This window comes from Stegostoma tigrinum, chromosome 15 (genome assembly GCF_030684315.1).
Source record: "Stegostoma tigrinum isolate sSteTig4 chromosome 15, sSteTig4.hap1, whole genome shotgun sequence".
Lineage (NCBI taxonomy): Eukaryota > Metazoa > Chordata > Chondrichthyes > Orectolobiformes > Stegostomatidae > Stegostoma > Stegostoma tigrinum.
In genome coordinates, this window is record NC_081368.1 from 70,808,158 (window position 1) to 70,826,371 (window position 18,214).

The 18,214-nt window shown below is 44.5% G+C and overlaps 1 protein-coding gene across 3 annotated transcripts in view; it reads left to right on the plus strand.

The window, feature by feature from the left end:
- The window catches only part of si:dkey-172j4.3 (diacylglycerol kinase eta), a 206,413-nt gene that overhangs the window by 139,193 nt on the left and 49,006 nt on the right, over positions 1–18,214 (plus strand). For all 3 annotated transcript variants that reach the window (XM_048544259.2, XM_048544258.2, XM_048544260.2), the window contains exons 4-8: positions 1,974–2,078; positions 2,725–2,857; positions 4,778–4,884; positions 6,061–6,186; positions 16,600–16,702. In XM_048544259.2, coding sequence (XP_048400216.1) covers positions 1,974–2,078; positions 2,725–2,857; positions 4,778–4,884; positions 6,061–6,186; positions 16,600–16,702 — 574 coding nt within the window. The remainder of the gene's footprint in view (positions 1–1,973; positions 2,079–2,724; positions 2,858–4,777; positions 4,885–6,060; positions 6,187–16,599; positions 16,703–18,214) is intronic.

Consider the following 18,214-nt stretch of genomic DNA (forward strand, 5'->3'; position numbering starts at 1 on the left):
GGGGATGAACTGGGTTGGTTTTGGGATGCGATAGGGGAAGGGGAGATTTTGAAGCTGGTGAAGTCCACATTGATACCATTGGGCTGCAGGGTTCCCAAGCGGAATATGAGTTGCTGTTCCTGCAACCTTCGGGTGGCATCACTGTGGCACTGCAGGAGGCCCATGTTGGACATGTCATCTAAAGAATGGGAGGGGGAGTGGAAATGGTTTGCGACTGGGAGGTGCAGTTGTTTATTGCGAACGGAGCAGAGGTGTTCTGCAAAGCGGTCCTCAAGCCTGTGTCCAGGAGGAGGACTTGTGTTGGAAGCGGGTGAAGGAGTCAGTGGAGGGAGGGTTAGGGAGAACCCCCTTTACACTTATCCCACTGTGATGGGAAGCCTCTGGCCGGCGGCACTTTCATTCACTGTTTCAACAAAAAGTTGACATAGCTAAAAATGAAGTATTCCACCAGCATTGCTATCCAGTGTCAGCCTTGAATGTGTTCAAATCTCTGGAGTGAACCCTAAAAATACAGACTTTGATTCAATGTTAAGGTTTCTGGCTCGGGCAGCTTCTCATTCCCCAATGGACACAGATGATGGGATGGTCTTCTGACCAGCATCATGAGTTAGGAGTAATGGTCATATCCCCTGGAGCATCAGAGGCTGAGGGGTGACCTCATAGAGATTTATGAAATCATGAAAGACATGATTAGGGTAAATAGGCAAGGTTTTCTTTTTACCCAAGTTAGGGGAGTCCAAAACTAGGTGATGTAGATTTAAGGTGAGAGGGTAAAGGTATAAAAGAGACCTAAGGAGTAACTTTTTCATGCACAGCGTAGTGTGTGCACGGAATGAGCTGCCAGAGGAAGCGGTAGAGGCTGATAGAATGACAACATTTATGAAGCATCTGGATGGGTACATGAAAAGGAAGGGTTCAGATGGAACAAAAACAGAAGTTGCTGGGAAAGCTTAACAGGTCTAGCCGCATCTTTGAAGAGAAAATCACAGTTAACATTTCAGGTCTTCCTCAGACCTGATTGTCGCTGGGAAAATGTCGGTTTATATTGCAGAAAATAGGGAGGGGGGTGGGGTAGGGAGTAAACGATAGGATAGACCCCAAACGGAGAGAACAGCAGTTGGATAGATGCAGGAGCTGATAACGATCTGGCTGGGAGGGTGAATAGTTGTGAATGGGGACTGTTAGTGACTAACAATAAGGTGGTGTATAATGGCAGACTATGTGATAACAAGGCCTGGTGTGTGTGGGGTAGGGGCTAAGACATGGGAGAGTCTACACCCTAAAATTATTGAACTTGATTTTGAATCCAGAGGGCTGCAGAGTTGCCAAGCAGAGCATGAGGTGTTCTTCTTCCAGCTTGTGCTGAGCTTCACAGGAACACTGTAACAAGCCAGAAACAGATGTTGGCCAGGGAACAGGGTGGTACATTGAAGTGGCAGGCAACAGGTAGCTCAGGGCCTTTTTGGGCAAGCAGAACGTAGACAGTGATATGGGCTAAATGCAGGCAAATGGGAGTGGATTAATTTAGGATACCTGGTCTGTATTGATGAGTAGGACTGAGGGGTCTGTTTCCATGCTGTATAACTCTGTGACTCAATTGATTTGAGTTAGTAAGTCTAGCACTGGTTCTATTTAATATATTACCTGCTCTTTGCCAATTATGATCCCCGTAGAATAATTTTCAGTGTCCTCACTTCTCTGGGTCCAGCCAGTAGCTTGGAAGAGAATTGTAGAAAACATCATTATAGTGCAGGAAGCATCACTTGTTGCCATTGTGTTTGGACATTTGTTGATTCTACCTTGTGCTTTTTGAGATGACACTGGCCCTAATGTCTGTACTTATTCCCTGGTATTTCAGAATTATCTGCTGCCCACTCTTGGTGACATTCTGTAATGAGATAGAGATACCCAGGGCTAAACACAGGCTCCATCAGGAAAAGAGTTCTTTATTCTAAATCGAGGTTTATTTTCAGATCATTACGCCGTTTCGAAAATTAATCCTGTGTGCAGAGAATAGGAAGGAGATGGAAGATTGGATTACTGCATTGAAATCTGTCCAAAAACTTGAGAATTATGAGGTAACAAAATAGAAGTGTCAATTCTTTTCACACTCTGTTGGAAATGACATCTGATCCATCCCTGGAACATTGTACCCTCACTGTCAATCTGCTGTTTCTTCTCCCACACTGGGACATGCCTGCCTGGGTGTATATGCATAGTTCCGCTGATATTTGTGTGTCTGCGTTCCTGTGTGTGTTTGTGCACATGTATGTGAGTATAGGTGTGCATAACTGTGTCTGTTGTTTATATATAAGATTGGGCACCATGTACATGCACTGTGGAAATGTGTTTAAATATGTGGAATTAGAGTCAATGACCGTCAAAGTGTACAGAGAACATGAGAGCTGATTAGATGCGTGGGAGACAGTTTATAATAGGATGCAGTTTATACACGTTGTGGAATTAATGTTTGAGCAGAGTGCGTGATAGTGGAGAGGCAGTGGAAGGAAGAGAGTGGATGGATGAATGCACATTTATATTTAGAGACATCCACATAAATGCTGAGTGTCTATGCATTACACCGAGTGGCATGTCTTACTCATGGTGTGCGTGGCATGGTGCCATGACCATGGCTAGGTGTTTGAATCGGCATGTCTCACCTCTGCATTTGATTCCTCCCTCTGAGCTTCAAACTGAGCATGTTTGTTGTTGGGTCATCCCTAGGCAAGCCAGCTGAACATAGAACATTTCTCAGGGATGCACAACTGGTATGCAACATCCCATGCTCGCCCTACCTTCTGCAATGTCTGCCGGGAGGCCCTCTCAGGAATGACCTCTCACGGGCTCTCTTGTGAAGGTAGGTGGGAGTCACTGTGACCTCGCTGTAGGCTTGAGTCATTTCAGTTTAAAAAATATTAATTGCCTTAATTACTGAAGAATCAAAGTCATAAAGCAGTAGGGAGTAAAGAATATTTTTAAAATTGACACTTGGAATTGTCAGGGAGCTTTTCTTTTGGCTTCACTGCCTTCTATTGCCGGATGTTCCATCCAAACATTGTTTGATACGTTAGCAATAGATTTAACATTTCCAGGAACATCCAAGCAAACCACGGGGAAAACAGCCAGCTATGTCCTCAACAATATCAATCATAGGATGGCTAGAATAGTTCACAGCGAGATGCAGCTTGATATTAATAGAGCTGCATACAGTCCTGGATTGCATGGCCATCCTTCAAAGGAATGAATAAATTTATATCCGTAACATGTGACAGCTGAATTGGGATTCGAATGAAGATGGGCAATTTTATGGATAATCTTCTCACAAGGCATGGTTGGGTTTAGCACTCATCTTTTTTACCCAATGCAAGTCAGAGTCTGGCCCAGCATATATGGTTACCTTGGAGCCTCCTGCAAATGAAGATTTATCTCCTGGGGCTCCTATGATTAACCACAATTCACTTTAGTTGCATGTGAAAGTGAATAACAAGGTCACAATGCACCCAGATTGCAAAATAGCCTGACCAAATGATTGTTCTAGAAACATCAGTTCCTGGAGCACAGAGAGATTCTGGGATTTTCAGTGACCATATTGACTGTAGCCAAATTGAGTTGTTGGGGATGGGCAAATGGGTTTTATGTTTATTCATTCACAGGATGAGGGCATCACTGGTTAGGCAGCATTTATTACCCATCCCTAATTGCCCAGAGGGCAGTTAAGAGTTAACAACATTGCTGTGGGTCTGGAGTCACATGTAGGCCAGACCAGGTAAGGATGGCAGTTTCCTTCCCTAAAGGACATTAGTGAACCAGATGGGTTTTTCCGACAATTGACAATGGGTTCATGGTAATTCCAGATATTTATTGAATTCAATTTCCACCTTTTGCCATGGTGGGATTCGAACCCTGGTCCCCAGAACATTATCTGGGTCTCTGGATTAACAGTACAGCGATAATACTACAGGGGTGTACAGTAGGGGGCACAATGTGTCAAATACTTTGGGGAAGGAAGCCTTGTGATGATGTCTTCCATAATATATTCCAAACACAGTTGATAACCTGACCAGCATATGATACTGAGATAAATAAATTCTGAGGAAGTTCTGAGGAAGGGTCACTGGACCCGAAATATTAACTCTGTTTTCGCTGTTTTCTCTTCCACAGATGCTGCCAGACCTGCTGAGCTTTTCCAGTAACTTTGTTTTTGTTGTCTGTGATACTGAGATAGTAGGAACTGCTGATGCTGGATAATCTGAGAAAACAAGGTGTAGAGCCGGATAAACACAGCAAGCCAAACAGCATCAGAGGAGCAGGAAAGCTGATGAAGAAGGGCCCAGACCCAAAACATCAGCTTTCCTGCTCCTCTGATGCTGCTTGGCCTGCTGTGTTCACCCAGCTCTACGCCTTGTTATCTCAGCCTTTGATACTTGTGCCCATCTGCTTCAATATCTTCTTATGCAATCTGATGTCAAAATTTGTGCTCAAATTATCCCATGAAGTGACTTGGAGAATTCCATTGCACTCAAGGTGCTATATAAATGTCAGTTGTTATTGTAGTGTCAAGTTTGTCCATCAAGGCTACTTATATTGGTGAGGTACTGCACGGGCTGGGAATTCTGTATATAAATCAGTTTAATCCTGCTTGACGTATTGCATGGCCTCAGAGTATGTGGGGTTTCTGGACCATGGCCTTCTTGACTGGGAACTGTTAGGCTTAGCAAATGGCAAGTCTGCTGCAAAAGACAACACACTCACTGAACCGTTGTTTTTAAATTGACAGTGTGTAAATTTAAAGCTCACAAACGATGTGCTGTTAGAGCAATCAACAACTGCAAATGGACCACACTGGCCTCTGTAGGAAGTGATATCATTGAAGATGAGGACGGGGTAAGTACAATGGTGACATCCATTGAGTTCTATCATTAGAGTTTAAAAAGTAGAATATATGAGGCGGAAGGACCGCTTATTAAATTGATTTGTAATTTCAAAATTATGTGGCAATATCGAATGCACCACATCTGATTGGTGATCCCTCTCTCACATTGTTCTTTTCTCTGTCTATTCTTTGGTCATTAAGAAAGGAATCTTCAGGGACCAATCTTCTTCTTCACCAGTTCATCAATATACCCCTCCCCACTCTCTTCACCCTCATGGAGGCGGCACAGAGGCTAGCACCACTGCCTAGCAGTGCCAGTGAGCCCGGTTCAATTCCAGCCTTGGGTGTGGAGTTTCTACATTCTCCCTGTGACTTCTTGAGTTTCCATCGGATGTTCTTTTTTCCTTCCAAAGATGTGCAGCTTAGGTGGATTGGCCATACTAAATTGCTCATAGCGTCCACAAATGTGCAGGGTAGTTGGGTTAGTGTTTGGAAATGCAGTGAATGGGGATAGGGTAAGAGTCTGGACTCTTTGGAGGGTTGGTGCAGACTCATTGGGCCAAATGGTCTCTTTCTGCATTGCAGGGACTCTGTGATTCTCGCAGCATTGAAATCAAGAGAATCACATCATTTGCATGCAGTTCCTCTGATGGGTTCCATTTACTTACCATAACCACTGATGTCCCAGTGTTAACACTCAGTGATTCCCTACTTCCCTTGTCCTCCCAACTTTGATATGACCATACAAGCTATGGCATCATTGTTGAGAAGTGTACCAGCATCTCAAATGAAGGCTGAACACTATCCAGGATCAGAAGATGAATTCCTCTTAGAACAAAGAAATGTCCAGTGACGTTGAATGTCAAAAGCAGTAAACATTAAAGATGGTGTGTGCATGGGGCTGAAATGTCAATAACAGTAATATCAATGGAACACTTAGCTCTGGGGGTTTGGCACCTGTAGTGGGGATTGGAGGGGCTGAAGCACTGGGCTGCACTAAAACTGCCTAAACTCTATTCTGTTTCCATTTCCAGCCTGATGATATTTCTGTCACTTGTTATGAATAACTGTTCATTGACACGATGGGATGTGTGGATTTTTGGCGTGTTCTGGTTTGATTGATGATCTCTGACTCTGGTATGATGGTGTGTGGCCTTGAACTTACTTAAAGCTCCACTCTGTTGCAGATCGCCATGCCTCACCAGTGGCTGGAGGGGAACCTGCCTGTCAGTGCCCGATGCGCCGTCTGTGATAAGACCTGTGGCAGTGTCCGGAGACTACAGGACTGGAGGTGCCTGTGGTGCAAAGCAATTGTAAGAGTTTCCTCAAGGGTGTTGACTGAGTGGGTATTTTCAATTTGGAAGCTGATTGAGTGATTTATTTATTGTCACATGTACCTAAATACAGTGAAAAGCTGTCTTTAAGTACATTACAGGCAGATCATAGTAGGCAAGGACACAGAGATCATAGGGTGAAAAAGAACTAAATAGCGGCGTATGGGTTACATTGCACAGGACATGTCCTAGGCAATTTTGGAGACATGGATAGAGCGGGGACAGGAATGGTTGTTGTAGGTCCTGGGGTTTAGATGTTTCAGTAAGATCAGGGAAGGTGGTAAAAGCGGAGGAGGTGTGGCAGTGGCAGTCAAGGACAGTATTACGGTGGCAGAAAGTACGTTTGATGAGGACTCGTCTACTGAGGTACTGTGGGCTGAGGTTAGAAACTGGAAAGGAGAGGTCACCCTGTTGAGAGTTTGCTAGAGGCCTCTGAAAAGTTCCAGAGATGTAGAGGAAAGGATTGCAAAAATGATTCTGGGTACGAGCAAAAGTAACAGGGTGGTTGTAATGGGGGCTTTAACTTTCCAAATATTGACCTGAAAAGCTATAGTTCGAGAATTTTAGATGGGTCAGTTTTTGTCCAATGTGTGCAGGAGGGTTTCCTCACACAGTATATAGATAGGCCAACAAGAGGCGATGCCACATTGGATTTGGTACTGGGTAATGAACCAGGCCAGGTGTTAGATTGGAGGTGGGTGAGCACTTTGGTGATAGTGACCATAATTCAGTTACAATTACTTTAGCGATGGAAAGGGATAGGTGTATACTGCAGGGCAAGAGTTATAGTTGGGGGAAAGGCAATTAGGAAGATTTAGGATGCACAGGATGGGGAAGGAAACTGCAGGGGCTGGACACAATTGAAGTATGGAGCTTGTTCAAGGAACAGCTATGGTGTGTATCAGGCAGGGAGGAAGTGGCCAAGCGAAGGAACTGTGGTTTACTAAAGAAGTTGAATCTCTTGTCAAGAGGAACAAGAAGGCTTATGTAAAGATGAGGCATGAAGGCTCAGTTAGGGTGCTCAAGAGTTACATGTTGGCCAGGAAGGATCTAAAGAGAGAGCTAAGAAGAGCCAGGAGGGGAAGTCTTTTGCAGGTAGGATTGAGGAAAACCCTAAAGCTTTCTGTAGGTGTGGCAGGAATAAAAGAATGACTAGAGTAAGATTAGGGCCAGTCAAGGACAATAGTAGGAAGTTGTGCGTGGAGTCCGAAGAGATAGGAGAGGCGCTAAGTGAATATTTTTCGTCAATATTCACATAGGAATGTTGTCGAGGAGAATACTGAGATATAGGCTATTGGACTAGACCAGATTGAGGTTCATAAGGAGGAGGTGTTAGCAATTCCGGGAAGTGTGAAAACAGGTAGGTCCCCTGGGCCAAATGGGATTTATCTTAGGATTCTCTGGGAAGCTAGGGAGGAGATTGCAGAGCCTTTGGCTTTGATTTTTGTGTCATCATTGTCGACAGGAAAAGTGCCAGAAGATTGGAGGATAGCAAATGTTGTTCCCTTGTTCAAGAAGCGGAGTAAAGACAACCCTGGTAATTATAGACCAGTGAGCCTGACTTCGGTTGTGGGCAAAGTGTTGGAGAGGATTATAAGGAATAGGATTTATAATCATCTAGAAAGGAACAATTTGATTAGGGATAGTCAACACGGTTTTGTGAAGGGTAGGCCATGCCTTACAAACCTTATTGAGTTCTTTGAGAAGGTGACCAAACAGGTGGATGAGGGTAAAGCCGTTGATCTGGTGTAAATGGATTTCAGTAAAGTGTTTGATAAGGTTCCCCACAGAACGCTATTGCAGAAAATACAGAGGCATGGGATTGAGGGTGATTTAGCGGTTTGGATCAGAAATTGGCTAGCTGTCAGAAGACAGAGGGTGGTGGTCGATGGGAAATGTTCATTCTGGAGTTCAGTTACCAGTGGTGTACTGCAAGAATCTGTTTTGGGGCCACTGCTGTTTGTCATTTTTATAAATGACCTGGATGAGGGCATAGAAGAATGGGTTAGTAAATTTGCAGATGACAATAAAGTTGGTGGAGTTGTGAATAGTGCGGAAGGATGCTGTAGGTTACAGAGGGAAACAGATAAGCTGCAGAGCTGGGCTGAGAGGTGGCAAATGGAGTTTAATGCGGAAAAGTGTGAGGTGTTTCAGTTTGGAAGGAGTAACAGGAATACAGAGTACTGGGCTAATGGTAAGATTCTTGGTAGTGTGGATGAGCAGAGAGATCTCGGTGTCCATGTGCATAGATCCCTGAAAGTTGCCACCCAGGTTGATAGGTTTGTTAAGATGGTATATGGTGTATTAGGTTTTATTGGCAGAGTGATTGAGCTTTGGAGTCATGTTGCAGCTGTACAAAACTGTGGTGCGACCACACTTGGAGTATTGTGTACAGTTCTGGTCGCCGCATTATAGGAAGGATGTGTAAGCATTGGAAAGGGTGCAGAGAGATTTACCAGGATGTTGCCTGGTATGGAGGGAACGTCTAATGAGGAAAGGAGAGGGACTTGAGGCTGTTTTCGTTAGAGAGAAGAAGGTTAAGAGGGGACTTAATAGAGACATACAAGATGATCAAAGGATTAGATCGGGTGGACAGTGAGAGCCTTTTTCCTCGAATGATGGTGGCTAGCACAAGGGGGCATAGCTTTAAATTGAGGAGTAATAGATATAGGACAGACGTCAGAGGTAGGTTCTTTACTCAGACAGTGGTAAGGGCATGGAATGCAACAGTAGTAGACTCGCCAACTTTAAGGGCATTTAACTGGTCATTGGATAAACATATGGATAATAAGGGAATAGTGTAGGTTAGATGGGCTTCAGATTGGTTTCACAGGAGAGCGCAACATCGAGGGCTGAAGTGCCTGTACTGTAATATTCTGTGTTCTATGTTCTGTGTTCTATTAGCAAAGCCAGGATCACTTGAAGTCAGAGGGCCCATTCAGCAGTCTAATAATGGGAGGGAAGAATCTGTCCTTGAACCTGCTGGTGTATGCTTTCAAGCTTCTATATCTTTTGCCTGATAGAAGAGGTTGTCGGAGAGCATTACCTGGGTGGGAGGAGCCTTTGATGATGTTGACAGCCTTTCCCCGGCAATGAAAATAGAGTCTATGGATGGGAGATAACACAGTGTGAAGCTGGATGAGCGCAGCAGGCCAAGCAGCATCAGAGGAGCAGGAAAGTTTGACGTTTCGGGTCGAGACCCTCCTTCAGAATCTACGGATGGGTAGCTGGCTTCAGTGATGGCCTGGCCAGTGCTCATCACCTTCTGTAGTTTCTTACAATCCTGGGCAGAGCAGTTATGCAATACCGAGCCGTTATGCACCTGGATAATATGCTTTCTATGGTGCATCTGTAAAAGTTGGTGAGGGACCTGGTAGACATGCCAAATCTTCCAAGTTGCAAGAGGAAGAAGAGGCGTTGTTGTGCCATCCTGACCGTTGCATCTACATTGGAACTCCAGGACAGGTTGTCGGTTATCATCACTCCTGGAAACTTGATGCTGTCCACCCTGTCAACCTCAGTATCATTGATGTGGAAGGAGGCGTGTTCTCCTCCTTTCTTGCTGAATCAATGATCAGTGCTTTAATTTTGCCGACGTTGAGAGAAAGTTGGTTTTCATTGCACCACATCACCAAGCCCTCTATCTCCTTTTTGCATTCTGACTCGTTGGTGTTTGATATCTGGCCTGTGATGGTGGTGTTGTCAGAAAACTTGTAGATGGTATTCATTTAGAATTTGCAAAATAGTCATGGATGTACAGGGAGTACAGTAAGGGACTGAGGACACATGGAGGAAGTGCAGTTGTCTAACTTCATTGATTGCAATCTATGGGTCAAGAAACTTAGGATCCAGTTGCAGAGAGTGGAGCCGAGATCTAGGTCTTGGAGTTTTGAGATCAGTCTGGAGGGAATAATGGTATTTACTACAGCTCCGCATTCAATGAGTGGGAGTCTGATGTTGGTGTCCTTTGTCTAGATGTTCCAGGGAAGAGTGCAGGACTAGGGGGTATGGTGCCTGCTGTAGAACTGTTATGTTGATAGGCAAACTGTAGGGGATCGAGGCAGGCTGGGGAACTGGAGTTCATGTGGGCCATTACCACCCTCTCGAAGCACTTAATCATTATAGAAGTTGGAACCACTGGGTGGTAGTCATTATGGCACTTTGCATATGCTTTCTTACGTACGGGGCTGATGGGGTCTTTGGCTTGCAGCAGGGAGAGATTGAAGATGTCAGTGAAAACTCCAAAGTTGGTCCACACGGTTCTAAGTGCATGGCTGTGGATTCCATCTGGGCCCATCGCTTTCCTTGTGTTGACTCCCAGGAAGACCAATCTGACATCTGCAGGGGTGACAGAGGCCACAGGTGTGTTTGGGGCTGTTGATGCAGGTGACATCGTGCCAGTAGCAAACCAAGCAAAGAAGGCATTGAGTGCATCAAGAAGGGATGTGTCTTTGTCCGCTATCTTGCTCTGTTTCATTTTGTATCCTGTGATGTTGTGCAGGCCTTGCCACAGGTGGTGGGTGTCTGTATGGTTGGCTTGGGCCTCTAACTTGGTCTGGTTCTGCCTCTTGACCTCCCTGATGGCTTTGCGGAGATCATATCTGGATCACCGGTATAGGTTTGGGTCGTCCGACCTGAATGCTGCATGCCTGGTTTTCAGTAGTGACTGGATTTCCTGGTTCATCTAAGATTTCCGGTTGGTTCACTTCTTTGGTACACAGTCCTTCACATATTTGCGAATGAAATCTGTGACAGTTTGGCATGCTGGTTGAGGTTTTCCAGCGAACAACTTAAACATGGCCCAGTCCACCATTTCAAAGCAGTCCCAGAGACAATCTTCTGCTGCCTCAGACCAGCATTGCACTACTTTTTGTGAAGGGTTTTCCCGTTTCAGCTTTTGCTTGTTAGCTGGGAGGAGGAACATTGCGCTGTGATCTGATTTTCTGAAGTGTGGCCGGGGATGGAGCGGTAAGCATCTTTGATTGTGTAGCAGTGGTCCAAGATGATTGGTGTTTTAGTGGGTGGTACTTTGGCAGCACCCTGTTGAGGTTGGCTTGGTTGAAGTCGCTGGACACGATGAATAAGGCCTCAGGGAATTTCATCTCCAAAGCATTGTGACGTTGTAAATTTTGTCTAAGGCATTTTTCACATTGACATGGGGTGCCATGTAGACTGTCAGGAAGGCAGAGGTGAACTCTCGCGGCAGATGGTAGGAACGGCATTTTACTGTAAGATATTCTAGGTCCAGGGAGCAATGTCTTGCCAGGGTCACCATGTTTGAGTACAAGGGGATGTTGATCAGGAAGCATACCCCACTGCCCTTTGTCTTACCTGAGGACACTGTGCAGGCAATTCGATGTATGCAGTACCTGTCAGCCTGTAGGGCACAGTCGTGAATGATAAGGTGAGCCAAGTCTCCATGAAGCAGAACACACAGCAGGTATTCATAAGTAAGTTTATACAGGATAAAAAAAAGCAATGTATGATCTTGGGCAAAAGTTAAATTTTTCCCCATCAAGTACCTTTTCGCCACTCATGGAAGCATCCAATCAAGGGGATGGCCAGAAACTGCAAGGAGTTGTTCAACCGAACTGAAGCTGTTTCACTCCTCAGTGAGCCTATCAGCAGCAAACTAGGAAACAACAACAGGGAGCTGCAGCTGGAGGGAGGGAAATGGCCAAAGCAGGGAGACAGAGTGGGACTGCGCTAGGGTCAGGAGGCACAGGGCGATTTGCTGTGGGGTAGGAAGAAGATTACCCGCACAGTGTGATTTGCCCCAGAGGCGAGTCTCCAACAGAGACTTAGCCCGCCCAAAAGGGAGTCTCCAAAAGTGTGATTAGCCCCAGAGGAGGTCTCACACAGTGTGATTTGCCCTGTACAGCATGTCTCACACTGTGTGATTTACAACAGAGCAGGTCTCACACAATGTGATTTACCCCTAGAGAGGAGTTTCACACAGTCTGATTTGCACCAGAGGGGGTCTCGCACAGCACGATTTGTCCTAGAGGGGGTCTCGCATAGCACAATTTGTCCCAGAGGGGGTCTCGCACAGCGTAATTTGCATCAGAGGGGGTCTCACACAATGTGATTTGCACCAACAGTGGTGGGGGTGTGGACACTGTTTCGCAGAATGTGATTTGCCCCAGGGATGACCCTGTGTAATGGGATATATTTTCATTTCCCTGGGCTGCAGACAGAGACAGGTAAGTTGGAGTCAAAACAGAACAAGCGTGCTCGTGCAAAAATTTAAATCTTTACTCAGGACATTCCCAGTGAAGCCAATGAGTGCACAGCAAGCTGTCACAAACTGTAATGAGCTAAGGACCACACAATTTGTATTTAATGACGTTAGTGGAAGGATCAATGTTGGACCAGGGCACCGGGTTGGGGAGCTGGGGTAGTGGGGGGCAGTACACACTTCTTCAAAAAACTGTCCAAGGATTCCTTCATACCTCAGCTTCACACACCCCCTGACAGTGTAGCAACCACTCAGTACTGCACTGGGTGTCAGCACAGATCATGCACTCAGGTTTTTGGAGTGTGACTTGGACCCATGTTTTCTAAACTCAGAAATAACCAATCAAATGATCAGTTGTGTGTTCTATTTGATTTTCCTCCCAATTAGATGAAGAAAGTAATTGGGGGCTCTCTTCTGGAACACTACTTACCCATCCTGATGTTCCTCTCGCTCCACAGTGCCTGCGTGATGCACTGTGTGCTATAGATTATCCACTTAATTGCCGGTGCAGCGATCGGCTTGATGCACTCACTTTTCTGTGAAAAGTGAGTCAGCAAATCAGGAGGATTGAATTGAAATGGGACAGCTGCTCTGTGACTCAGAGAGAAAGAAGATTTAATTGTAACCCTGACTGGGTTGAATACACAATCTGAGCTGCGATAGCAGGTCTCAGTCTGTGCAACAGTAGGAGTGCTATAATTATGTGAATATGGTAGCACTGTGGTTATGTTACTGAACTAATCACCCTCAAGCCTGGGCTAATGGTCTGGAAATGTGAGATTAAATCCCATCACAGCAGTCAAGGAATTTAATTCTGGTTAATTAATTTAGTATGGATTTAAAAGGCTGGAATAATGGAGATCCAAAAATTACAAGATTGTTTTAAGACCCAATTCCTTCACTCAAATCTCTAGGGAAAAGAAATTTGCCATCTTTGCCTGGTCTGAACAAAATGTTACTTTAGATCTAACAGTGCGATTGGCTCTTGATTGCCCTCAGAGAAACAACTCTATTGTACAAAGGAAGACAATAAATACAGCCATAAATCATGAATAAATTGAAACAAAGTTGATTTTACAGTACCAAAACAAGAAAGAAAAACCAAGCAATGCTGTCACTTTTGGAAAGTAGTTCTGCTAGCCAGAGTAACAATGAATGCGTTGCACTACCAAGGGGTTAGTATGGGTTGTTTGTGCGACCTGACTCACAGCTGGGTTTGTCATACAGCTATGGTCCTCTGGGACTATGGCAACGACCACTGCGGCTATCTGCCTGTGATCATTCTCCCTCTGCTTCCTCTGCTTTTAATTTTCCCTCTCTCCATGTTCCCAGTCACACTCTGCTCCTGAATCCCCCTCTCTCCATTCCCAGTCTCCTTCCACTCCTGATCCCCCTCTTCCCCTGTTTCCTGACTCATCCTCCTCCTGCTTCCCCCTCTCCACCCTGTTGCCAGTATCATTCTCCTTGTGACTCCCCCTCTTAGCCCATTCCCAGTCTCCCTCTGCTCCTGATTCCCCCAGTCACTGTTCTTCAGTCACCCTGCACTCCACAACTCCACACATATTCCAATCCCTGAATTATTTTCCAAGTCTCCCAATCTTCCCTACTCCCCTAATCCTAATTCCTAATTTCCTTCTCTCCCCAATCTTCAAAATCTCACCTGAAAACATTTATCTGAACTCTGCGATGGTTGTCAATACTGCAGTGGCAGATTTGATCTAACGTGGGGTAATTACGCTTCCCTCCCCCTTCCCACAGCTGATGAAGGATTTTAGCCTGAAATGTTGACTTACCTGCTCCTCAGCTGCTTTCTGACCTGCTATACTTCTCCAGCTTCACACCTATCAATTCTAGTTTCCAGCACCTGCAGTGTTTACTGTCTCCAAATCATGTAACTCAGATGCAATTCTATTATCCAGTATGTAATAACCCTACTCTGTTCAACAGGACCTGTGTGGCCTGAAGGCTTTGTGTGGGCATCCTTCCCCACATTAGTAACTTGGACTAATTAAAAAAAAAGAGGATTGGTGGCAGTAAATCGATTGTGAGCATCTCAAAAGAAACCAAAGAATGCAGAGATGGATTTCATTCCTAAGTTGCCTGACTCTAATTCTAAAATTATGTCCCATGTTCTGTATTCATCCATCATAAGAACTTGTTCCGATGTGTCAAAACCTTTTATTTTATTAATCATGATCCCCTCATTCCTTTACGTTTGAGGAAATGCCAGCCAAATTAGAATAATTTTCCCATATAACAACACTAGATGCCCTGATGCCATTCTCTTGAATCTGCATTGTCCATCTTCAAGGACAAATGACACATTCTGAACTTTGGTGCCCAACATGTTGGGGCTAACTTTTGGATACCACGGCGGGGGGTGGGTGATATTACACCTTCAGTGTTCAGACACCCAGTCAGGGAGACAGCAGTCTCCCTACCCCACCCTACCCCCGCTCCTCCGCCACATTCCAACTGGGCTAAGATTGAGGAAGAGACATCTGATGGTAGTTGCTGTAAACAATTTCCAATGGACCTGGCATTTATTCAAGTGAGCATTTAAAAAGTATTGTGTAACACAGAAGCTGAGCCAATTCAATCAGTAAATTAGCAATGAAATCATCGCCCTATCTCCGGAAATCCTTTCACTGATCTCATTACTAAGGTTTGGGGCTCAGCACATTCACTCCACTAAGTAAGGAAATCATTAAGCACAGCATTATTGAATGTAACTCATCGTCATAATTCAACACCCTTCTAATCTGGAAAGGGTGTAGACTGTTTGGAAACTATGTTATAAATGCAAGCACAGTCAGCTCAGGGGATAGTTAGGAAAGCTGAAGTCACCATCAAACGCTCCCAAGACAGATGCAGTACGAGGTTAGATACAGAGTAAAGTTCTGTCTTTACTGTTACCATCAGACACTCCCAAGGTAGGTGTGGTATGGGGTTAGATACAGAATAAAGCTCTTTCTCCACATTTTCTCTTTCAAATACTCCCAGGTCAGGTACAGCACAGGGTCTGATACAGAGTAAAGCTCCCTCCACAATGTCCCCATCAAACCCTCCCAGGACAGGTAATGCATTGGGTTAGATACAGAGTAAAGCTTCCTCTACTCTGTTAAAGTGAATGTGAAGTTCCCTTTATGCTCCTCATCCAGTACTCCCAGTGCAGGGACAGCAAGGGGTTGACTCTTAATAATCCATGTGAATACAGAGGTGATTTGCTAATTTTGGCAAATGCCCACTACCTGTGAGTTCAGACATAGATAGGACAGTGCCATATTCTGCCCTGCATGTCTCCTTCCCAAATAATAACCTACATAACAGGGGTATGTAGTAACCAATGCCTTGCATCAGATAATTACAACATTTCAAGATGTTAAGTATGGAAGTGGCTCATGTTTATAATTGTCCTGAAAGTTGACCCCTATTTCTGGATAATAAAATGTGAGGCTGGATGAACACAGCAGGCCAAGCAGCATCTCAGGAGCACAAAAGCTGACGTTTCGGGCCTAGACCTTTTTGTGCTCCTGAGATGCTGCTTGGCCTGCTGTGTTCATCCAGCCTCACATTTTATTATCTTGGAATCTCCAGCATCTGCAGTTCCCATTATCTCTGACCCTATTTCTGGAGTTATTTTTCAAGGCTTCAAAGTCAATTGAGATGATGATGTCTGTGATGCTCCATAATTGTTACATGGAGACATATGGAATTTGACTGCATACAGCCCCACTGCTGCTGTTTCAGCTCCACATGAGTGTCCTGCTTGACTGCATCTCACCTGATCAACACACCCTTCTATTCCTTTCAATCACACTTCCTATCAATTCCCACATAATTTTTTTGAATAGATTGGAGAGAGATTCCTTTAAACTCTTTCCCATTCTCATCATCAAGCTTTGGATCTTTTTAATCTTCTTTAAGTATGAATAAGATTTTTCTTAATCAGAAGCATTTCCTGATGTGCTGTGAACAGAGATATAGGAAATGAAATTCTGTAAGAATTTTGTTTGTGTGAGATTGGGTGCAGAGAATGACAATATGCTGTTCTTTATGTCTATATGTCTTCTGTGTGACCCAGGTATTATCCTGTGGTTTACTGGAAATGTGTATGGGGAGTATTGTTTGAGCATGTGTGCCCTGTTTTTCAGGTCCACAATATATGCAAGGAGCAGTTAGACAGGAAATGCCCACTGGGACAGTGCAAGCTGTCTGTCATTCCTCCAACAGCCCTGAACAGCATAGACCCAGACGGTGAGTAACTGAAATGGCAGTACTCCTGTGGTAACTGAGTAATGTCATGCCCCCCACCCCCTCTTCAATCCATCAAACCACTGGAGGAGAACAGCAATCGGCTCAATGCCAGAAGAGAGGTTTTGTGCAGCATACTGTTGGACACACACGTTACAAATAGAGACACATATTCTCGATACAAACCAAAAGACACATGCATTAATCCAGTCACAAGCACACACATACATACAGTGACACATTCACATACACACAGGTACTCACAAACACTAACGCAGACACGGAGACAGATAGACACATGCTAAAAGAACAAACAAATGCCCATATATGTACACTGAAGCTCCCAGAACTGCACTTAAGTACAGGCACAGACGATGACATAGTCACAATTTTCACTCACATGAAATTGCAAGCACCCACATACAATATAAATATAGACTATGGTGATCGGAGGAAGGGTGACACATGGATTTAGTTAAAGTGTTAAGTGTTACAAGGGATCCTTATGGCGAGACTGTCTCTTTGAAAGGAGTTGCAATGTTGAAGTTCCTTCGTAAATGAAGTCCTGAGAGGGAGACTCTTTCTGTGATGTAAACTTTCCCTTTTTATGATCCTATTAGTCATTTATTTTTGCGCAGAGTGTCATTTTACATCAGTACACAGCGACACAGCTCTGCTTAGAAATTTCTGAATCTAAATCTAAACTTCTAACTCTGGGTCAGAGAGTGAAACTTGTTCACAAACTGGTTTTTGAAAATTGCTTCTGACTCTGTCAAGCAGCAGTGTGCTATCAGGTCAAATAGTTGCTATGGAAACACAATTCAATGTAGTGAAGGCATAAATGACGCAATATAGTGAGATTAAACATGACTGGAGCATCATGCACAGAAGGACGCCATTCACTCCCACCTCCGCCATTCAGTCAGTTCAAGTCTATTCTGACTCTCCTCTCCATTTCAAATATGTTCAAATAGCAACTCCTGTCAAAGCTGTTTCTCCAGTACATGCTGGGAGTGGGGTTGTGGAAGAGGTCCGTTGCACCACATTGTCCAGGAGCTTTATCTCCAGAACATAAGAAATAGGGAGACTTTTGGGGAGTGTCAGTCTGACCACTGCTGTGAAGTTAGTGAAAGGCAAGACAGCGCTGACCCCCAGCCCCCAGTTCATTGTCGGTCTTTTGTACACAGTTTCATTTCGAATTAACCCAACAGTGAATTGACTGCATTAAGAAGATAGTCAGTCCCAGGCAGAGGCTGGGTTAATGCTGAGATTACATTGTTAAGGGTTGCCGTGTGCTGCACATGAATGACTATTATTGGATAATCCCTCCAAAAATATTGATGCAATTTACACTTTGCTCAGAAAAATACTTATGATTCAGTCCTGTGTGGGTGTGATAATCTTTCCCAGAGGAAGAACCAGTATAACTGGTGAGTGCTTTTTAATTAAAAATGGAGCTCCATTATGACCAGTACAACTGTTTCCAAGTATCATTTATTTTTCCCTCTGGGCTAT